At 41.7% G+C, this 24,269-nt stretch overlaps 1 protein-coding gene across 1 annotated transcript; it reads right to left on the reverse strand.

Moving 5' to 3' along the window:
- Positions 1 to 5,035: 5,035 nt before the first annotated feature.
- On the reverse strand, positions 5,036 to 24,162 carry UBE2N (ubiquitin conjugating enzyme E2 N). Its single transcript, XM_030238227.2, has 4 exons — positions 24,051 to 24,162; positions 6,669 to 6,915; positions 6,346 to 6,486; positions 5,036 to 5,720 (listed from the first exon to the last, which is right to left on the reverse strand). The coding sequence occupies exons 1-4, from the start codon at positions 24,078 to 24,080 to the stop codon at positions 5,680 to 5,682; spliced, it is 459 nt and encodes a 152-aa protein (XP_030094087.1). The 5' UTR covers positions 24,081 to 24,162; the 3' UTR covers positions 5,036 to 5,679.
- Between the last annotated feature and the right edge of the window lie 107 nt (positions 24,163 to 24,269).

Genomic DNA, 24,269 nt, shown 5'->3' on the forward strand with positions numbered 1-24,269 from the left:
TGATGTAGTCATTCCATTGTGAATACTGCACAAGAAGTGATTGTGTGAAAGGCTTCAACCCCATCTAAACTACATTTAAGTTTCATCTAATGTCTCCTACTTCTTGCCTTGTCCCTGCACTCAAGCTTTACCAAACTCATTGTTCCAAAGAATCATTTCTTCTCCTTAACTTGTCATGGCACTCCCCTCTCCCCTTAGCACACATGACCAATGCCTGTCCCTACTTGAACTGGTGGCAGTTTCTCCTGCTTCTGGAGACCTCCCTCCCTCCCTTTGCCTTGTTCTTTGAACCTGCATTCTTCCACACTGTTAGGCTGGCAAGCAGCTCCTGTTTCCCCCTCTCAGTATAACCTATGACAAGCAGACATCACAGCTCCCTCTCTTCAGCTGGAGGAGAATTTTACCATAGTCCTGCTGGCTCCTATCACTGTATCTCCAAGGCATTCTTTAACTGAAAAAATTTAGGGTTTTTTTAAACTTACCCTCTTTCAATTCTCTTAGGGTCTCAGTGCTGCTGTGGCATTAGGCAAGGCACTGTCTCCTTGGCTCAAGTGATGAACCACATCCACATCCACATTAGGACAATGCTCCACATAAGGAATGGTGCCACCTCAAACCTTGCAGAATCAGCAATAAAAGGGATTTTCCACTTTTAACAATCTGATTGCTATGGGCTATCCACCACCACCCCAAACAATGCTCTCAGACAATTTTCTTCCCTTAAATAAGCATGAAATACTGTTCAAATAACCATTTTAGGAAGGCAAGGGGCCACTGAATGTGTCTGCTGTGTGATCAGCTGCTGCTTGCCTCACAGCCCACACTGCTTTCAGTAACTCAGTGGTAGCACTGGTTCCCAGCAGCTTTCCCTCATTTGTTCCCATCAGTTCTGATGGATGGGCAGTATGAAGAAGCATTACAGCAATGGATGATGCTGGCCAAAGACCATCAGCTTCTGCACTTACCCTGCTGTTGGCTTACCTGTGGCCTAGTGCCCATTACATCCAGACAAATTTTGTAACTAAGGCTCTTGTCCTAAGGGCCTTTTTGCTGTCATTCAACTGCTTCACTCTCCTAAATATGTCCTTTCCTGCTTTCTGGCAGTGACACTAATGCAGCCTGTCTTTGAGTAAGGTAGAGGAACATCCACAGCAACTGAAGGAAGAAAAAACACCATTAGAATCACCTTATTGTGTCTTGTGAGATTAGTCTGCCCTTGATAATTGAGCATGGGACCACAGACATTCTTCCACAAATTCACCAGGACCCAGCCTAAGCCTTCAGTTTTACCTGGAAGAATGCTGCATTACTCATGAGTAGCTGATGGGAAAATGACAGCAGGTATTCAGGCTGAGACAAGCACAGCCACTACAGCCAGCAACAACTGAACATCACACACGAAGTGTTTCAGATTTTATAAATGACCTCGCAAGCCTTAGTAGGCAACTGAGGTAGGAAGGTTCAGATTAGGCCTGAACCAGAAATACTCCTTCACTGCAGCTCTGAAAGCAAGAACCCAGCTTACATGAGTATGGGGAACAACCTTGCACAAGTACTCCAGTCAGAGATGATTTTATGTGAAATAATTTGTATTTACCTTCCTAAAATATGAACTAATAAAAATGTCACACTTGCATCCATCTCTTTACGTGGGAAGGCTCATGCAGTTTGGTAAGTACCTGTGGTTTCTACCTTCCAGTGCTCAAGAATTCTTCAGGTAGAGCACTCGGTCTCAGTGATGAGCTGACCAACAGTGACAGCTCTGGAGCAATTAACTGAGCTACCAGGTGTGTCCTCTTAGGGTACAATTCCCTTTCCTAACCCAGGTCATCTGGTGGGTAGTGTTCCCCTGAGCACTTCCACTGGAGCAGCCTTTACCCAGAGGTACTCTACTTGCTCACCTAACCCCTGAAGTGTTGAGGGGAGTTCATGAAAGCAAACACCACAGATAAGGCAGTCATGCTGTTTGATGCCTCTTTTCTAATGCACTTCAGTGCAACATAATTAAATATTTGCTTTAAAATTATCCTGCACACTTCCACAGAAAAGGCCGCAATAAACTGAACAAACTCCACCCCAGCAGGCATGTGATTATCAACTTTGTGCCATGCTCAAAATGCAACAGTTCAGCAAAGCTCAATACATTTATCATGTATCATTTATCATAATTTGATTGCACTAGAAACTGTCCAAACTTGCATGTAAGAAAGCCTTGTACTAAACCAGACAGATTTGAACAGGCAGGCAAAAAAACCCCACATACTCCTAAACAAAGCAAAACAAAACAAAACCAAACAAAAAAGGGAGGGAAGCAGGGGAGGGATTCAACACATCCTCTGAACAGTCTCCTCTGAGGACTTCTAGGACAGAAGTGCTGCTCTTCTCTCTACAGTGTGGGGGGAAGCCACAAGCAGTTGAAAAGTTATAAAAGTTAAAGGTTATCTTTCCTATTTTACCAGATGTTAAGAACTCTTAGGAAACTCGTTGCACACTGATGGCAGCCCACTGCAGTTAAATGAAGCTCAGTGCCTAAGTAATGAATAATCACTCTTCCTTTTATTTCAGAGTCATATCACATTACAGTCAAGACATGTTATTGACAAAACCTACCAGACATTTTACTTTAACCCTCAAAAAAAAACAAAAAAACAAAAAAACCAAAAAAACAAAACCAAAAAACCCAACCCAAGAAGAAATGTATATAAATAGAGATGTCACAATTTTTGATGTCACTAGTCCATTAAGATGTTCCACAATAGTCTTAAATGTGTTAGAAATACAATTACTTGAAAGCTATCAAAGCAATGTTTCACTTGGTTTAGACTAAAGTCAGCTAAGATACAAAAAACCTGTTCCATCAGTTCCCAATAATCATACACTTCATACCCATGACAGAACATGGCTACATGTGAAGAGACCACCACTGAATATTTATGCAGAACCAAGTCTTCCTCTCTTGACCTACAGAAAACTACTGCAAAAGTATTTTGCATGTGTGGTTACAGAGCCCATGGGATAACCCAAGCTCAACAGCTGCACAGTTACTACCCAAACACTGACACATAAAATGCAATGTCATCACTCTTGCTCAGGATTTTAGGACATTTGACACATAGCACCAGTAATGGTAGAGGAAACTCATTTATTTTGAAGTTACTGTCAATTGATCCAATAGACACGTACTAAAAATAGAGATAAAACATTCCCTAAAAGACAGCTGCATTGGCTTATCAGCTGCAATGGTAGGTGTAAGTGAAATAACTGAGTTTCACATAGCAACTGGGAATATACACCTGCTTAACTGAGGAAAAGCTTATATCTTACTGGTTTCAAAGAATTTAGCCTGTCACACATTCCTTGGCATAAGCTGGAATGAAATTCCCAGTTTGACTTTATACAGGGCTCTTAAAAGAGGTTTAAAAGTAAAATAAGTATTATTTAATATACATTATCTGGGTCTGGATTCATTCCGCCTATGAAGATAAAACTGTTTAGGTGCCAGCTCAGAATTTGTTTCTCTACTGAAGGGAGGGAAAGCCACTCTCAGACAGGATGCTTAGGTGGGTCTGACTGCCCTCTGGGGTGCCACCAGCCCTTGGACTAGAGACAGAGCTGAGGAAAGCTGCATATGTAGTGTAAGATAAAGCGTTAAGAGGTAGGTGAAGTGAATCCAGAGTCTACAGCACAGCTCAGTGATTCTCAGCTGCCTGCTACAGAAGTTATCTATGCTAGTGGCAGATCCACAACATAGCCCAGCCAGCCCCAAACAGACATTTGTAAGAAGAGAGGGTTAATGGTGCTTACCTACTCTGAAGAACATACTACAAGCTCTGGACCAACTTTGGCTTACATTCAACACAGAAAGTATCTTTAAAACAGTTTTTTTATGACTCAGTTTGGTGAAAAAGTTGAATTCTGAACCATTCTTCAAGCATCTTGGAGAGAACTTTGAGGGACAATAGCAGTTACTAACCACTGAAAGCACTGTCTGTTGGAAAACATAGTTTTAATAGATATTCTTCATCTTACATAAGAGCACAATAAATACACCACATTCTATAGAAATTTCAGATGATACTAGAGGAAGAAGAGATGAAAGAGGGAGAATACCAACAGACTACATAACCATGCCCCTGAATTGCATGACAAAACGCTCCCTACTGCAACCACTACAAGCCATCATTTATGCATTTCAGGTTGGCCTTGCCAAAAGCTTTTAAGCTTTTTTGTTGGTTGGTTTTGTGAGGGAGAGGGCTTGGGGAAAGGAAGAGAACAGAGATACAAGAAATGAAGGGAAGAAATTAGATGGGTTCCCAGGAAAGATACTGGACTCCTAGACAGGATGCATACACAAAAAACAAGGATGAGAAGGAATTATTTCATCACTTTCCTTCTCTCCAATAAAGAAGCTTTGTTGCTATTTAAGCTGACCAGTTGCTCAAGCAAGTAGCTTAATAAGGCTTGTAGAGAAAAACCAGTGGTATGAGTTGCTAGCTGTAAGTGGCTAAGCAGACATCAGTCAATACATAGGCGGGCTCTAACAGTGGTTCTACACACTGGAATTTCAAGTTAACAGAGGGCAGGAATTAAAGAAGTTAGAAAACTGTGCTGCTATGCAGATACTCATAATTAGTGCTGTCGTTTGCTCTCAACCTCCTAATTCATATTCTGGTTATGTCCATGAAAACACACATCAACGCATTACTAAAATTAGGGTTACAACTGTTCCATCAGAGACTTGTTTCTAAAAGTCACTCCAAATGCAATTTCATAATAAATTGGCCAGGTAAAGTCACCCACATAACACCAACTAATAAAAAAAGTCAGGAAACAGATGAAGAAAAACAAATAAAAAAAAAAAAAAAAAAAACAACAAAACAAAACAAACAAACAAAAAAACTTGTGAATTTCCCCTCTTTACGGTTAAATCTGTCAGACTGGTGAAGAAAAACTGTCAATTCTGGACTCAGTTTTTTTAAATACGATTGTCACAGAGAAATGAAAACACAGCAAAATAAACTATACAAAGGCAAAGTAGAATAACAAAAAATATTTTACTAAAACATAAGATTTACAGGAGATTTTCCAGACAAGCCATACAAAATGGTCACAAGCTTTTTCTTGGAGGGATTTTTCTACACTTGACAGCAGAATCACTAAAGTATTAGTGAAGGTGATGGATGTTTAATGTTCCCGTTTTTTGTTCAAACAATGAAGCTTGTCCATCTACAGCGTCTAAGTTAGACTGGGCTAGAGGGTATATTCTAAAATATAACTGGTTAGCTGCTTTTACCAATGCAATTAGCATCACCATAAAAAGGGAGGAGGAGCCCACAAAATTAAAACAAAAAGCCCCACAGCTAACCCTGCCTACCTTCATTCACAGTGCTTATACTTAAACCATGACGGGAAAAATGATTAAAAGCAGAGATGTGCTGCTGCTTTCAAACAATTTCACAACAATCCAGATGATACTTCTAGCCTCTGCTCATGCGGTACAATAGTGAATTAGGACAAGACACAGATTTGCTAATGTGCATTTAATCACCAAAGGACTGAAGATGTCTGGGCTTTTATTCTGTAATGTTTCTAAGACTGTGTCCATTAAATGCAAACAAAAAAAGGAAGAGGTCTTGGCAGAACAGGAGAAGTGATGCACACTTGATGTTCAAAGCGCATTTAAATATTATTCATGGCATATAGCCTAGTCCATGCTCTGGCTGTAAAGAGAAAGAAACACATTTAAGAAAAGATGCAGTTTTCAGGCTTGATTAAAGTAATTTTAAATTCATTTTCTTAAAGATCTCCTTGATACCACTGCTGCAAGCACACAAAATGTATCAGTTCTCAGATTTTTAAGTGCAATTTTGAATTCCAGCAGCTGTCAACTTTTATATATTATAGAAGTAGTCTGACAGTAGTGGATACAAAAGTGAAGAGGCATAACATAGCAACTCATCCATTCCACTACAGCCTGCAACAGATGCAGTATCAGAGATGTACTTTCCAGAACCTGTTAATCCATTCCTTAAGCTGTAGAGGACAAGCAGTAGAATGCTCCTTCATTTTACCAGAACTCCAAATTAGACAGACTAGCAAATTAGGACTATCAAAATTCAAGGTAAAACAGATCAAGAGAGCTTCTTCTTCTATCAAGCCTCGCAGACTTAAAAATAGACCCCTGCAGGCACATTCAGGACACCTGGACTATGACTGTATGCAGTAATTTTTTGTTTCTTCAAGTTGCAGACATAAAACTAGAGGTCAGGCTTTATATACCCCAAGCAGTGAGTAGTAAGCCATTCCTAAAACTAGGGGGAAAAAAAAAGTTAGAAGATACATCACCTGTTTCTATGGCTTGGGCTTCATTGGTCTTCCATTGCTCAGCTACATCATTTGCTAGTGGATCATCTGGATTGGGAGCACTTAACAAAGCCTGGATTGATAGCAGAACTGTACGAATCTGCAAAGCTGGGGACCATTTATCTGAAGAAACATTTACAGCACTATGAAACATCATATTCACCACAGTCTACAGAAATAGCAATTTTTTCCAGATTAAAGAAGCAGCAAGATATTCTTTAAACACAAGAAAACTCTTTTTAGGGTCAACTTACAAACATCTGTATTTAATACCATAAGAATAAAGAAAACATAGTCCCACTTACCTTTCAAAATATCTAAACATATTCTTCCCAGCTTGTCTACATTAGGATGGTAAATTTTGGTCATGAAACGTACTTTAGGAGCTGCCATTGGATATTCTTCTGGAAGGAATAGTTCAAGTTTAAATGTCCCACCCTCAAAGGGGGAATCCTGTGGACCTGCGATGACCACATGAAAATAGCGTGCGTTGCTTTCATCTGGCTCTGCTTTTATCCCAGGGACTGGCTCTGCCAGCAAGCGCTGGGTTTCCTAGAAGAAAAGGAGGCAATGAAACAAATAAAACCCATTTAAAATAAACATGACCTGTACCAACCATTTCAAAAGCAACAAGCATTCATTTAGCCTATATTCACAGAAACTGTGTTAAATTCCCTAAAGTCAAAGAACATCATGTGCAGAAAGGAGATGAGGCTGTGGAAACTGGTACCCATCTCCTCTCAGATCCTTACCAGCAGTGTGTTTCTGTATCACACAGTAATAGATAACTAAGGTGCCTCAATTTTCTTAACTTTTGATTGAACTATTGCCAAGCTGCTGTGTTTTCTCAATATACTTAAAAGCACTTTAAAGAATACCACAATTAAAACACCAAAAGTATTTCCCATTCTATCTTAAATAAAAACTCCCGTAAGTGAAAAGCCAAAGGGATTAATCACCCACAGAAAGTGTTCAAGGTTTACTCTTAACAAGAGTGGACTGGCTTATTAAGCTGAATATTTGTACTGGAATCAGATCCAGCTTCTGCAACACTAAAGGTGTATTTTAAGGATGTTTTATATATTTAAACACAGACGCATAAATAGCTTTGGTGTGAGCAATTTCAGCCTACAATTTCAGCCATGTTTAAAGTCACCCTAACAGACAGTAGACAACAGTCAAGATGTTCAGTGAACAGTAGAATTAGGGAAGGCCAGTCTCGTACAGTGACCTTTGTTGCTCCATTCTTCTGCCAATCCTACTTCAGGCACCAAGCTGTGACCATAGCTAAGAGCTGCCCATCCTGCTAATGCACTGAGCAGACAGACCAAGTCAGGTCTGTCTTCCCTTCCTCTGCTGCCTGTCTTCACAAGTCCTATGGGCACCATTCTAATTTTCATAAAAAAGATCCCAAGGCCAAAATGGGCAAAAGGACACTAGGCAGGGACAAAAATCTCCTGCTAAAGCCTCATTTCCTCATGCAATTTTAGTCCCATTTCCTCTTTCCTTCTAAGAGTGAGTGCTTTTACTGTGTACACTTCATTTTTTCACTACCTTTCTGTGTTGGCTTTCACAAAGAAAAATTATCCTGTTTCTACTGATAGAAGATGTCAACTTGTAGGTGTATCATTATTTTATTATTTCAGTTTTATAGCATATTTATTCCAAACGTCTACAATAGCACTTCCAAGGATGGGGCATCCACAATTTCTCTGCACAACCTGTTTCACTACCTCACCACCCTCACAGTAAAGAAATTCTTCTTAACATCATATCTAAACCCACTCTCAGTTTGGAGCCATTTCTCTTGTGCTGTCAGTATGCACACCCTTATAGCCAGCCTCTCTCCAGTACAGTAAGTCTCTATACAAGCACAAAGCACACAGATTACCTCCACTTAGCTAAATAAATTCTTCAAACCTAGCAGCATTACTCTTGCAGAAATAAGTGTACACAGCATTTAAGTGATATGGCTGTCTTGATGCAGTTAAATAACACCTCATTTTACAAAAACTGATCAATACATAAAGAAGTAAAGTCATGGTAATTTATTCCAAAATCCAATTACTCATCTCTGAATTGTCAAGGTCCTACAAATTACATTATGGAATTTATTACTATGTATATTTGCAAACCTAAAACTAAATATATCTGGGGTGCTTCCTTGTTGCAACTACATATTATCTATTTATCTGCATAGACATTAGATGTCACTTATACCCCTCACTGGAAGTCAGTAAGAAACTACAGACTATCCCTGTAAGTACATAAACCATTCTCAGGTTTTTTCAGCAGGCTGTCAGTATGAGTGCTGCCCCGTGTAAATGAGACAATTTGGGTCCCTGCCTGTGAAAGACCATATACTGTTTGACAGCTCTGGCAGAGGAAAGTGTCTTATGCTAAACATAAACTAATGTGAGCCAACGGAAAACTTAAAAATAAGGAACTTATGGATAAGACCAATTTTTAAGCTTTTTCACAGCTGGACTTCGCCAGAGATGTGCTTGTAAGGAAACCGTGGCTTGGGTTCTGATGGGCATGCTCAAAGACTATTTTTTAATATTAAGGATGACACATTTTAATAGCTGGGCTGATCTCAGCAGTCCCCAGCTCTCCCTCAGTCAGCCCAGTCCTCAGACTGCATCCCTAATTAAACCAGGATGCTGACTGTAACCACACTGGGGAGCCAATCCTGGCTTAAAATAACCCAGAATCAGCAGCTCTCTGGCAGCAGCATCAGCACTTCTACCTGCCAGCAGATCTGAGGGAGCAGTGCCTGGCTGTAAGCTGCACATTCGCCACTAAAAACCATTTGTCAGTAAACAACAGGAGAACCCATATATGAGAAAAACAATTCTTTCAATGCAGGCACCCCATAATACCTAGGGGGCTGTACCATTGTGAGCATGTCACCCTGCTCAGAAAGCCCTTCATGCCTCCACATTTTGTGACTGTGGTGACCTTGCTATTAAACACCCTAGAAAAAGGGGGGGCCAAGAAGAGCATTTGTGCTGCACACAGCAACTCGAGTACTGTGTCTACTCTGAGCCCACAGGGGCCCCTTGGGGAACATTAATATTAGATGAAAATTCCAAAGAGGCACACCTTGCTTCCTGCACTGTGCACAGAGCTCCATCACTATCGGTGTCACTGAAGCTGTTTTTAAACAGAAAAAAGGATCAACACCTGTGAAGGAACTGGTTGAAACTCATCTTTCACACGTGCCAGGCTCTGCTGCAGCAGAGAGCAAGCACCAGGCTAAACTTCTCCAAAACACTCAAAACAAAAGGCCATGATCCCATGAACACACATCACTGCCTCTGTCAACAGCTTCAGAAAACACAACTTTTTAGAACTGTAAAACACAGACGAGCTTGTTAGACTGCGAGGAACACAGATGACGTTTATGGAGCGAATGTGCAACGCTTGTACTTGAATATATCAACACCTCCTAAATTCTGACAGTGAATAAGGGTTTTGTCCTGCAATTATGAAGACTTTAACAACGGTATCTTAAATATATTTGGGGGGACACCATGAAAGAGGAACAGAAAGGGAGAAATTAATCAAAAAGTTACAATGTAAGGTCTAAGCATATAAAATGCTTAAACATACAACTAGGCCCAATTCTAAAGGGATTATAGGGACTTGATTTCCACATTTTAGGGTAAGATGGACAGTTGCAGACATGCTAATACTAAAATAAATTTGATTTGCCATAAAATTTGCAAAACTAAGTGATATTTGAGAGAAAAAATTGTGAGTATACAAGCAGTGCTATGCACCTGGTCAGGAAGCTTACCTATTGATAGATTTTAATTCTTTAAAGTGTACATTACCAATTCAAAAAAACAAAACAACAAACAAACAAAACCAAACCAAAAAATAAACAGAAAAAAATACTGCAAAAAATAACTACCTGCCACCCAGTACATGACCCGCAAGGGAATGATGAGATACAGACAAAACAAGAAAATGTTGAACTACACATTGATCTTATTCTCTAATTCCCAGAGGATGGCTACCCAATGAAAATAAGTCTCCCAAACATATTTAAATAAATAAATTAATGTTTAATTTATTTTAATTAAACTTTTAACTTACCACCTTTATTAACTCATCAGGACAACTGAACACATGCAATACTTGATTTCCTATTTTTTTTTAGGCAGACTTTCTTACACTTTTTTAAATAAGGAAGTGAGTTTTATGCACTCTGTTACTTCCCCCTTTCCCTCAAAAACTGCCTTTAAACCCTTTGTCCAATTTCAACTGTTCTGTACCTTTTGTAAGCTGTCAGTAACCAAGCTCAGTGCTACTGGAGAGGAAGACATGAACAGCTCCAATACTACTACTGCTCTTTGGCCAGTTTATTCCAACCAAGCACATACCACCCTTGCCCAGCAAAAAACTCTGACAATAGGGATAAAAAGAGCTGAAACACAAAAATAAAATATGCTAAAAATGACAAATATTTCAGAGAAAACTGGGTTTTGCAGTTCTGCTGCTCACAATAAATGTTTTTATAACAGAACAGTTAATTTTGTCTCCAACAAGAACACAGACTCCCATCAAGTTCCAGAACTGTATTATGTAGTGGTTTTTATTAGCTCTCCTCTAGCATAGTTTCACAGAAGATATTCCAGCACATATTTTGAAAGCTCTAGAGCCTTCAGTGAAGTTTCCCATGCTGCTATAGGCAATTATCTGTCATACTCTGCAATGTTTTTAGTTTGAGATTTCTTCTCACTCTTGTATTTACTCCACTTTTTCCAATTCCAAGTTATGTAACAATTTTCACTGACCAAAATAAATTAATAAACCCAAAAAGATAAATGCCAGCCCATACTTGAAAAAAAATACATCTGACAATCACAACTGGTTATGCCTCCCCCCTTTTTATGTCTTCCCTCTTTTATTTTTAATTAAGTGGTTAGAAAACACAGAAGTGTTGAAGGTGTTTTGACAAGCCAAAGCAAAGCTTTCCTTATTAACACAGGTGGCCTGAAGCAGAGTGACAGATGATACTGATGGGACAGATGGTGTAGCTGACATTCTGCACAGCTATTCTTCTATGAAGACGTTACATTGCAAACTAATTATACCTGAGGGGGAAGAAAGCCTCAACCTGTTTTTACAGTAACATGTGAGGATAGGAAGCCTCAGGAAGAGAGAGCATTGTGATCTTTAGAAGAGACCAGCAGAGCAGGAGGCAGGGGTGAGAGCTTTTGAGGTTGCCAAGACTAGGAGAAGCCACACAATGAGGAGAGATGGATCTGCAGGAAAGTAGGTTTCATTCGTTCTTTGAGCTATTGCTTGGTTATTCTGCTTTCAGTCAAAGGGGGGAAAATGTTACTGAAAAGCAGATATAACCACCAGGATTCTCCTTGTTCATACACACAGAGTAAGACAGAGCACTTCTTTAAGGAAGTAAACTGAACAGCCTAGAAGATGCTTCCATACAGACATACAGGAAAATCAACTGCTAACGAACATGGAGGTATGAGCAAGCATACAAAGGAGGAATCCACTAGAAATAAACTATTTAAATTACTTTCAGTCTTGCAGCAGTGGTTACAAAAGCCTCAAGCTGTCAAGGCCTTAGTCAAAACAGCTAAAAAGATTTCTGTGAGCTACCCTTCTCAAAAACAAAAAGTTACTTCAGAATCTTGCTTGCTATCAACAGACTAAGGCAGCACCAAATAACTACAAGTAGAAACTGCCAAAATACAAAAGCAGCAAATACCAGAATCAGAAGATTTTACCTATGCAAGTACTTGCAAAAAAACCCCAAAGGTCATTTCCTACCTAGCAGAGCCACTGCAGCTGAACTGTAAAGCTTCTCTGTCTGACAGAGACCACTACAGTACTGAAGGAAGAAATTCTGGCATGGAATTAGACAATTTTAAAAGCTTCTTCGTTGCCTTTTGCAAAGGAGAACTATTTTTCGCTTGGAAAAATAGTGCAATTCTGTTCCCTGTGCTATGGCAATAGTTAACCACCACAAATTTTACACTGCCTGCCAAACGACGTGGCTAAAACAGTTAGGAACAAATCAATATTGAGCACCCATAAAATATGTGACCTTTAAAGCTCCTGTGTGAATGCCACTAGAATTTAAGAGAAGCTTGCCTGTGAAGTCAGCACAAACTAGCTCAGAGAAGAAATCCAAGCTCCATATCTCTCGACAAATGTGCTTTGCTTAGTAATTCAGCTACCTGCATCTCATTTTCCTGATACTCCAGTTTTCTTATTTCACAATCAATATTACTGCTATGCAGATTACTTTAATAAATAAAACATGCTGCCTATTAGTCCACTAACACTGTGGTCTCAATGAGTGTTACAATTGAAGGAATTTTACAGAATGGTCTTCTGGTCCACATTATCCTTTAATACCAGCAGTGAAATCACCTAGTGAGCTTTGTAAAATCCGTTAGAACAAAGGCAGTTTAGAGAAATCACACCACCTTACAGGGTCTGAATATTGTAAGGTGATAAATGATCAGCCACTGCAGAAAGGAAAGAAAAAACCAAATTTGTAGTGCCTTTGCAGTTCAGCCCATTATGCACTTTCACTTTTGCCTGTACAGCTGTCTCTTGACCTCATGGTCTAACACAGCAAGTGCCCAATCTGGAAGAAAAGAAAAGAAAGAGAAAAAGTCATTCAGGAGAGAAGAGTCCCTGATGCAGTGCACCAGATGTTCCATGCAAACAGTTGTGCCAATAAAAAGCAAGGGGCAAACACATGCTCTCAGAAGGATGGGAGAAGATTCCTTTTGCTGAAAGGGCTGGTTCAAAGAGCTGGGACTGCAGTGTTAACCACAGTGGGATACCAGCGTAACAGATTACTGTTCTGTAACTAACCTAAAAAGGAAATGCAGAGCCTTCCTCCTCATTCCAAAGGAAGAAGCTTAACTACCAACTAGGCTAATATCAGTAACAGATGGCAAACTACTAAATTAAAAGTCTTCACCCATCTATAAAAGTCTTATACACTAAAGACTCCACATATCCCTAACAGTTATCTAAGAACCTTTAATAGCATTAAGACTACAGAAAAGCGTCCTTATGGCTAGCAACTTTATGCTAGTACCTTAAAAAGAGAGATAGTATCATTCAGAGGCTGACATATCTGTGATAAAATTATTCTGAAACTTCAAAACACAAAACATTAATAATGGCCTCTTACATAAAGAGAAAACACTGCAGGTCTTAAAGCTATTAAGTATCTGAAATGGCACAATACCACACCATTATACAAAGTCTCAGGGGAATGATTCTTTCCTCATATTTTCAGTAGCACATTTACCAGCTCAATTCTCTAAGCAGTAGTCAAGCAATTTTCCTTTCGTATCACCTACTACAACAGACATTACACTCCTACAACTTTGTCAGACCAAGGCAAGGTACAAGTTCTCTCTAATCTATGTTAGACAGTGAGAAAGTGTAGGCAGTGTCTATCCTTACCTGTAGGTTCAACTAACCCTACCTTTATTCTGAACAGATCACAGAATACAGATGATGGATGTTGGCTTAACCTACAACAAGAATTACAGCTCAAGTATGAGTGTTTATTGCTGCCACCTTGCCAGAAATTACCATTCTGCAAATCTAGAGAGAAAGCACACCCTGACAGCATTCTCAATGCAACTTAGGAAAAGTGAGCTAGGTCTTTTTAACCAGATCTTTAATCTGAAAAATGATGATTGACAACATAAAAACTCTGCTGCCATCCAGCAGAGGACAGGAACTTCCAATAGAAACCATGAAACAGCTGGCACTGACTGTGGATAAAAGCATCTTCCACCAGTACAAACGAAAAAAATCTGCACATCCCTTGACAAGTTTCTTCCACAGGTGCTACAGGAGAAGATCTCCAAACAGCCAGTTCCCAAACTTTTTGGTAACCCTGGCCATTTACAAAAGGAACAATAGGATGCAATGCAACACTACAGGAATAATCCCAAAATGATAAAAAAGAAGCATTACTTGTAAAATTAAAAAGGCACCCCAATTGAAAGAAATCCACATCAGCTTGCCTTTTTTTTGTTTGTTTGTTTTTTGGGGTTTTTTTTTGTATTTGGTATGATCTAATTCAACTGCATTACCAACTGAGCGTATGTACAGGGTGTATGTGTCAGGTTGCTGGCAGTAGAGGGGCTCCAGGGGTGACCTCTGAGAGGAGAGGCCAGGAGCTGTACCTCACCAGACACAGCCAGCTCCAAAAACATGCCACAGGACATGGTGAACCCATCAGCCAAGCTGGTGGCACACCTGGGAAAAGTATCTAAGAAATACAGAAAACACCACCACACAGAGAGAACAGCAAGGGGTTAAAAAAAAAAAACAATTGTGTGCAAAACTAATGTGAACAGCAAGGTCAGAGAAGGACAGTAAGGACAAACTCCAGGCACTGTGCAAAGATTCCCTGTAGCCCATGAAGGATCACAGGGGAGCACGTACCCATACTGCAGCCCATAGAGTGGACCACTCTGGAGCATAGGTAAAGTGTGAGGAGGAAGGAACAGCAGAGAGGAGCTGTTGTGGACTAACCATAAACCCCCATTCTTCACCCCCTTGCATCCATCAGGGACAGGCAAGTTGGGGAGCAAGGAGTGAAGGACTGAAATTCAGTTCTGGAAAAGGGTGGCAGCAAAGGTGCTGTTTAAATTCTGTCTTTGTTTCTCACCATCTATCTTACCTGGAAGCAAATTAACTAATTAATGTGCCCCAAGTAGAGCCTGTTTTGCCATGATGATTATCGGTAAATTGACCTTTTCCTTCTTATTTTTTCTCCCCTGCCTGGTGGAGGTGGGGAGAGTGGCTGGGTGAGCACCTGGCCAAGGTCAGCCCACCTTGTCATAAACCACACAGTACTTTTCAATCTGTGGTTGAGATGTTGTATCCAGGACCACTTTTAGAAAGAATGCAGTAGACAGTTTCAGACTCCACAGATGATACTGAAAATCAAGAATTTTTGAGAAAGAGATGACAGACTTAAAATTAAAACCACTAGCTCCATTTCCTGCTACAGTTGAAATAATAACACTTATCACTTGCAGGGTATCACACATAACAATTTATGCAGGAGAAAATGTGATGAGGAAAAGAGAGATCTTTCAGTTTAACTGATTGCTCATCAGTTACTTCAGTATTTGCTTCCTAAGGGAGATTTGCTGCCAAATCCCCTAGGAAGATTTCTAAAACAGATGAAAAGACACTACCAATAGCAAAAATCAAAGGTGTTTTTTTTTTTTAATTACACCTAAGTTCCACTAATTTTTAGTCATTGAGAGTACAAGTCCTTTGTTTCATTTTTCATTGGCTGTTGAGTTTACAATTAAGTCAAATTGCTTTTCTACCCACCATTTCAGCATGGTTCTCAGTCCTTCTTGAGTAACTCCACTCAACTCTGTAACCACCTCCACCATTTCCTTTCCTCACAAAATGCAAGTTTGCCTGAATGGGAAGCTTTGACTTCTCAGCAGTCATCCTTCCATGTACTCCCCTCATCAGCCCAAGTATTTGCAAAGTCAAATAACAGATGAGATCACAGAACTGACTTGGTTTAACAAATAACCTTTACTGCAGAGTTCTGAGCCAAATCAGTTCCTCAGTCTAATGTCACCTCAGTGGCACAAAAATTTTTGTGCGAGCACAGTCCAAGCTGAATCTGTTCATACAGTAAAGCTGTTCAACCTGAATCAGAATCACAGAACAGCCTGGGTTGGAAATGACCTTCAAGATCACCTAGTCCAACTCCCTTGCTGTGGGCAAGGACACCTCCCACCAGGTTGGCTTGCTCAGAGCCCTATCCAACCTGGCCTTAAACACTTCCAGGAAAGGGACATCCACAGCTTCACTGACCAACTTGTTCCAGTGCCTCACCACCCTCACAGTAAAGAATTTCTTCCTTACATCTAATCTAAACATGCCCTCTTTCAGTTTGAATCCACGCCCCTTCTCCTATCCCTCTATGCCCTTGTAAAAGTCCTCCAGCTCTTCTGTAGCTCTTCTACTTTAGGTACCGGGAGGCTGCTACAAGAATGAGCCAGATTTATCACATCACAAACTTCTGGTTAAGCTAACTTCACTAGGTGGTAACTTCTTCACTTTGTGCAGCTCTCTGCAAAAAACAGAAGTATTATAATCAACTCCAGCATTTCAATTCAGACTACACAGACAACACATTTCTTTCATTCTTTCCTTCTGACCACAGGTAACCCTTGCCAGTTACCAGTGTCATTACCTTCCAACTACATCCAATAGTCCAGGTTAATTTTGGGGTATGAATAGAAACTTAAGGCTTTTGTTAAAGCACTATATTGGCACAGTGATAAGTTAAAATTACTTGCCAAATGACAATTCTTTCCTGTTTGACTGCAATAAAGGGGAAGATCACACTGATCTCCTTCACCGAGGAGTGATAAATTGCACACAAGAAAGTAAAAAAGCATGCACATTTTTTGCTTTGGTTTTTGAGGGGAAGGCAATAAGAAAAACTGAAAATTATCAGTCAAAACTGTCTTCTACATATAGGGGTAAAGCTGCCTCAGAAAACCACAAAGATTTAATTCAAAACTTAGTATTGCATTACATCACATTTTGGCACAAATTCTTCCAGGGTCTATCAATTCATTAGCTACAACTATGTAAAGAACCAGCTGTAACCAGCATTACTGAAAACAAATTGGTTACCTAAGCAAATGTCATATTGTCAGAGAGATTTCAGAATGTTTACATTAAAATTATATCACTGTAAAACAACTTCATTGAAGAAAATCTGAAAATAATTACCTCTTAGAACAAAGAAAAAAAGAATTAGCAGCAAAGTCTATTAAACTGTAAAGCAAGGGTCAAACATCATAAATAGGAGGCTATACTTTAGTTCACAAAAGCCAGTCTCCACATGAATTCTCTTCCCTGCCATATAATCCCCAAGAGTCAGTATTCCACATGCCCCCACTTCCTAGACTCATTCTGGCTAGTGTCTCTTGCACATTAACGTTTCTACCACCCTGCAGGTCCCCAGACTCCATCACTAGCCCCAAATGTATCCAACACCACCTCCCAAAACGGCAAGAAAATATGTTCAAAGTGTCAACATGTCTAAGGCATCAGCTGTAAAAAAAAAACAAACAAAAAAAAAAAAAAAAAAACAAAAAAGCAAACAAACAAACAAAAAAAAACCACCAAAAAACAGTGGTACAGCAGATTTAGAAAACATTATCTAGTACTCGACATACAGACAGTTGTCCAACAAATTGATACTGCAGCTCTGCTAAGCCAGCACTGTGAATGAACTCTGGATTGCTCACAATCCTCTCACACCCTTCTGGCTCTCTAAATCCCATCACCACTCAATTTTAACCACTGCAAAACCACTTGCAATGAGATGGACACAAATGTATTCCAAGTAACAGCGCCTTCCCAGAAGAAAAAAAAAAATAACCAGAATCTAACCACTCTTGAAAGAAGACCTTGTAACCAAGCAGTAACATGAAGAGGGGCATTTTAAGGTCAGCAGCACCTCCCCCGAGAATGACCTCATTCTCAATTTTTCCACAGCAGATTACAGGATTTTGGAACTGTGAATCTGAGATCCTATGCAAATTCCTAAAGGATTATCTATGTGATAGCACAGATAGAGCTTATCATGGTGCATCTCCAGCTATTGTAAAGTAAGGCATAACTGAATTCACTAAGCTAAGAGTGTAAACCACTCCTGCAGTTATACTGATGGACCACATTTGCACTGGAGGCCTGCATTCACATATGGTGCAGAGTCAACAATCAAAGTGTGGTTAATGCAAACAGTAATTCGTACGGAGCTTCTGTCCAAATGCTATCTATACTGAGTTTGTATGGCAAGGGTCTGGTAGCGGGGCAGGCCCATTGAGGTGCTTCTGTGAGAAGCTGCCAGAAGCTTCCCCAATGTGCACCTGAGCCAGTGGCAGCCAGCTCCAAGACAGATCTGCCTCTGGCCAAGTCTGAGCCCATGAGCAATGGTGGTAGCACCTCTGAGGTAATATATTTAAGAAACAGAAAAAAACCACAATCTGGACAGCAGCAGACAAAGAAAAGAGATTATGTGAGAACAGCAACTCTGCAGACCCCAATGCCAGTGCAGAAGTAGAGGGAGGAGGTGCTCCAGGCGTGGGGGCAGAGATTCCCCCACAGCCCACAGTGACACAGGCTGTACCCCTGCAGCCCATGGATGACCCCATGCTGGAGCACAAGGATGCAGCCATAGGAGACTGTGACCCCATGGGAAGCCTACAGTGGAGCAAGCTCCTGGCAGGTCCTGGTGTGAGAGAAGCCCATGCTGGAGCAGGTTTGCTGGCATGTGTGACCCATGTGGTGTGAACTTGTGATCCACGCTGAAGCAGTCTGATCCTGAAGGACTGCACCCTGTGGAAAGGACCCACGGTGGAGGAATTAATGAACACTGTAGCCTGTGGGAAGGATTCATGTTGGAGAAGTTCTTGAGAGACCCCACGCTGGAGCAGGCAAAGAGTACAGAGTTCTGCCCCTAAGGAGGATAGAGCAACAGTGAAAACTGAACAAAATCCCCACTTCCCATTCTCCTGCACTGCTGAGGGATAGGGATGAAAAATCAGGAATGAAGCTGAGCCCAGGAAGAAGGGTGAGGTGAGGGGGAAGGTGTTTTAAAATTTAGGTTTCATTTCTCATTAACCTACTAGGATTTGATAAGTAATAAATGATATTAATTTCCCCAAGTCAAGTCTGTTCTGCTCATAACTTCAATGGGCAAGTGATCCCTCCCTGTGGTTCTCTTGACCCAAGAACCTTTGGTTGTACTTTCTCTCCCCTGCTCAGATGAGGGGAGGGCTACAGCGGTGTCCAGCCAGGGTCAATCCCCCACACCATCTATGGCAAAACTTGCAATTTGCTCCTCACTATTAATCCAGCAGACTCAAGTAACTTAAAAAATGTGGTTTTGTTTTGTACTATTACACAAAACAAATTTTGAGGATACTCTGAAAGCCATCTAAACATAACAGACATATACAGTATAAAACAACTGCGTGCAAAGCAATAAAAATCCATTGTTTTACTATTGGTTTGTGTCTCAAAGTTGCTCAAGTATTATACAAGATAGTCAAACAGGATTATTGCCTCTGTCTGGGTTATTTGCTGGAGTTTTCCTCAATTTTTATTCTACAGTGTCTACTGAAAGCCTCTTTAAGGAAAAGGTTGTGAAAAGTTACCAGTGCCCTCTGAAAGATCTGTTATTAAGACTCCACATTTTCTTTCTAGAACTTAACCTGACTAGACCTAACTGGAAGGTTTTCTTATCCTCTGGGCCTGAGCCTTCTTCTCAGCTTCTCTCCCCTACCTGCACAAAGCATCTGTCCTGGCAAGCTTCAGGCTCCCAATACCTGCCTGTACGCTCCTCCCACTATCCCAGCCAGCCCAGACCATATCGGTCACCTGGCAAGAAGGCTCAGTGAGGGTTGCAAAACAGCACATGTACTATCTTTCTGCACCTGGGGGGGAAGGGGGAGACAGGAGCAGGGTTTTAAGAGTACAAAAACACCTCTGAAAATTCCCAAAATTTTCACCCTTTTATCAAATTTGAAGTTATCCACAAGATTCAAATGGCATACAAGATGCAAAGAGACATTACAACCTCTGATAAATGTCGAGGTACAGCATTCTTCAGAAGCAATGTTTTCTGTGCCTAACCACAATCCAAAGAAATACAAAACACCACAAAAAGGTATTAGGTTTACCTTGAGTCTTTGTTATTTAATTTTTTTTTTTATTTGGGAAATAAAAAAGTGATCAGATATGTCACAGAAATCAAAAAGCAGCAGTGACTTAAATTTTCATGTGGAGACAAAAGTCCATGCCTCAAAAATCCAAAGCTTTCAAGAAAGAGTTAGAAACTTCAAGTTGGCTGCCAGTAACACCTTTAAAGAACTTCTAGAAAGTTCCAGCTGCAGACTAAATGCCTGATTTATATTAGAAAAAAACCCTCAAATATATAAGGCTGATTATACTGACCTCTACTATAGAATGCTCTAAGTGCCTAGCATCACACACACCAAGAGAACCTCCATAAAACCTCTCAGAAATTTTACATTTTGAAGCAGCATTTTGTAGCTAGCAATCCAACCATTCTAAGAGTTTCAGAAAGTACAGGAAGCAGGAGTTCACTGCAGATAATGGAAATAGCTTCTCACAGTAAATAGCAAGGAATGCACAACTCAGACAACACCATAGTATTGTGCAGGGGAGGAAGTCAAAGCCTCTGTAATTTAACACTGATAAATTAATTAGAAAAAAAATCTGAAGTAGCCCCAGATACTTCTTCATGATAGGAGCAGCTGCAGTGATTGTAACAGAAGCGCTAATAACAACTGGCTACAGTCAGCTTAGAGACCTGTGCCTCAAATCATGAATGATGAGATCACTGCAGCAATGAAAACAGCAGGGAAAAAAGCACTTTAAAAGATGATATGGGGCAATATTATCCATTCCATTCACATACTCTGACTGCACTTGACACAGCAATGAGGTGGATTGAATGTCAGCCAAGAAAAAAATTCAGATGCAATTCAATTCCTTACTCGACTGGAGGTACGTGACTTTGCAACATGGGAAAGAATCAATGTAATAAGTGCTTGAAAGTAAAAGTCACTGGGCTTATTTATTGTCTGTTGCAAAGGCTCCCCTTTTAATACTGGAAATAGTCACTTTTTGGAAAGAAGTTTACAGCATAAAAACCACACATCTGTGTAAATGTGCTAATAACACACTTTAATTTTATCTTACATTAATAGGTTTTTTTTTGGTCAAGATGATTCTCATAGGACCTCTGGTGTTGAACTACTGAAGAAACAAAAATACCTTTTCTCTATTCACAAGACACAAGGTTTTCCAATTCTGATTACATCTTTAGAGATTCAAAACTTCATCAATGTCTTCTACTCACCATTTGTAATGTGCTAACAGTCATAATTCTAAAGCAAGTCATCTTTTGAACTTACAGACCATTTCCACACACACTTTATTAAAGTCAGTTTCCAAGTAATCTGAGGACAGCAAACTGGGAATAATTCTGTATCTTCTGCAACAAATGCTTTACAGCACCTATACTGTAACCTTTTCATTGAATTTGAAGAAAGTACTGGGAACAGAGGTCTTGCCACTGCAAGGAAAGCTCCTGCTCTCCTCCTGGGCTGGATGACAGCCTGCACATAGCAAAGACGCAGGGTGAGGAGCACAGGGCTGCAAGTCAAGCTCAGAGCCCGGCCATCTGCCAGCAGTCGCTCAAGATAGGGAATGCCAACTGCGTTTGGAGCGGCCAGCCAGGCTCAGGACTTCATTACAGTCCAAATACACTCTCCTAGCCCCAAGGAGCCATCGATGGTCTCTCCTGAATGACAACACAAAGGGTGCATGTGGCAAAAAAGGAGAAGGTCTTTTCCTAAAAGTAACCTATGCCATTTATTCATCATGAAATTTCTTACTGTGCATAGCATGAAGATTGAATTTTCTTTACTGGAGTTATTTTACTGTTACTCAGCTCTTTCCTATCTCTCACTTCCATTTATTTTCCTGATCTTTCAAATTTTCACTAGCAACTGAGTTCACTCCCTCCCCTCCCTCTAAGGCATCCAGAATAAGAAATTTAACACTAAAGTCAAAATTGCCGTGACAATTCTCACTCAAGACTCCTGAAGACTTAAGCAGGCATATTTCTGGGACTGCACCTCTGCAGCTGTGGTATTTCAAGATATGACTTTGCACATTTTTGAGGCTGTAGTAACAAATCAGACTCAAGTCCTAGATCATAGGCACATGTGGCAACCTAAGGCACGCACAGCACAGGAGCTGAAGAGCTGATCATCTAACACAAGCAAGCCAAGATTTAATAACTCCAGGCTGGCTGCAGACACCTTCCAATGCACACATGGAAATACCCAAGCCACCATATGTCTAAGGGGGATCCTTCATAGAAAATCTGGAGTTTCCAGGACTCTTTAGCCCTCCACCTTTCTTCTCGAGGAGGAAAAGAAACAGTCCCACATCACCACACATCTTTGAAGCAAGTTGTGTGAATTTTGCCAGTGTTTTTTTCTAGAAAAGCACAAAGAAAACAAAAGCACCAAGAACAAAATTTATGCACCAGCATAAGTGGGTGCACTTCTCTGCTGTAGTCTGGGGACGTGTCAAGAGCATTGAAAATTTAACGCAGACGCCAGCCTCATGACTGAGTTCTTACTGCAACTCTGTGATAAATACCAGTTCCACTGTGTTATGAATCACTGCTCCCTATCACACCTGAAATACATTCAGATTAGCATGCTGTGCATTCAGGAAGCTGGCTAGGCATCAAAATCTGTAAGATTGGTCTTCTTTATCTTTACTACTTGCAATTCTGAGCACAAATCATAGTTTAGTTCTGTTTCACAGAAGATAAATGCTACTTCTGTTTTATTTTACCTCATCATCTCTATCACCTACTTGATAACTTGACCTCTTAAACAAAATAACTGTATTTTTTTTTATCCACTATTTAACACTTTCTAAATTCATTTCATTATAATGGTTCAAACCATTATAAATAACCAGAACCAGAGAGCTTCACAGCATTAAACACTAAAATCCATTCACTGTAACAAGGTATGAGGATGCTGTCATTTCCTGTGAGGGCTAACGAGCCTTACTGGAATCACTTAATTACTTTTTTGTAAAGAGAATGATCACCCATTCGAGGACTTCAATTCACACCATTACAAATTGAGTAGGGGACAGCAGCGCAGCAGGACCAACCAAGTGAGCTAAAGGACAGAGCTATGTTTTGATAGCTTGCAAGACAGCTACCTGTATCTCCAGTAAGTGACTCCAAATTACTTATGTCTTAAGCTGGAACTGAATTAGGAGAATCTGCTGAAAGTACCCCAAAGTTAAGAGCCCTTGCAAAGCGGGGCAAATCAAAGTCGAAACACGATACCGAACGGCCACCACGAGACGTTAATAGGATAAGGGCCGACAGCTCCGAGCAAGCGTAGCAGTAACCAGGCTGTCCCAGCGTGTACCACCGGTGCCAGTGTCCCTGAGGCCCAGGCTTACTGCTGTGCCTCGGCCCTCGCCGCGCAGTAGGAAGCCGAGCACGGCGCCACCGCCGCCCTCCCCCGGCCCAAGCACGCCGAGAGCTGCGCCGGGAAGCCGGGGCCTGGCGGAAGCCCCCGATGAGGAGCCGCAGGGCGGGCAGAATACAGAGGGGGGTGTGCCCGGTGTCTTTCGAGCTCCGGCCACCGAAGGGTGCGCAGATACCAGCGCTCGGCAGCACCGGGGGCCGTGGGCTCCGCCGCCGCCCGAGCGATCCCCGCAAAGGGCGCGGGCCCGCGCCCGCCGGGAGGGCCCGGCCGCTCCCGCCGCACGCCGACAGAGCGGGCGCGGGCCCCCGCGGCGGCGGCGGGAAGCGCCGGGGGCGCGGGCGGACGGCAGCGAGGCGCCCCTCGCCCGGTAGGGGCGGGAGGAGGCCGGGGAGGCGGCCCTGCCCTAGCGCGGCCCTGCTCCCGGGCACCGGAAGCGGCGCCCGGCGCGGCGCAGCGCTGCTCTCAGCGCGGGACCCCGGCCCGGCGCGCCCGGCGCTCCCATGGGGGCATGGCGGAGCGGCGCGCGGCGGGCAGGGCGCGCGGCCGTACCTTGATGATCCTGCGGGGCAGCCCGGCCATCTTGTCTCGTCGGTGCAGGCTCGGGGCGCGCCTCCGCTCGGGGCGCGCGCACGGCCGGAAAGACCCGCGCCGCGCTTCCTGTGGCGCCGCCCTGCGCGCGTGACGCCGGGAAATGTAGGATAAAGGGATCGGCGTGCGGGGTCCGCGCGGGCACGGGCACAGTGAAGCTGCTGTCGGTGGGGCCGTGCT

The sequence above is a fragment of the Serinus canaria genome, chromosome 1A (genome assembly GCF_022539315.1).
Source record: "Serinus canaria isolate serCan28SL12 chromosome 1A, serCan2020, whole genome shotgun sequence".
Classification (NCBI taxonomy): domain Eukaryota; kingdom Metazoa; phylum Chordata; class Aves; order Passeriformes; family Fringillidae; genus Serinus; species Serinus canaria.

Coding starts and splice junctions, on each gene's coding strand:
- UBE2N (XM_030238227.2), bottom strand. CDS start 24,080: ATGGCCGGGCTGCCCCGCAGGATCATCAAG. Junction 6,487..6,668: donor ATGTTTAGATATTTTGAAAG/GTAAGTGGGACT, acceptor ATGTTTCTTCAG/ATAAATGGTCCCCAGCTTTG. Junction 5,721..6,345: donor AGCCCAAGCCATAGAAACAG/GTGATGTATCTT, acceptor TTCTCTTTACAG/CCAGAGCATGGACTAGGCTA.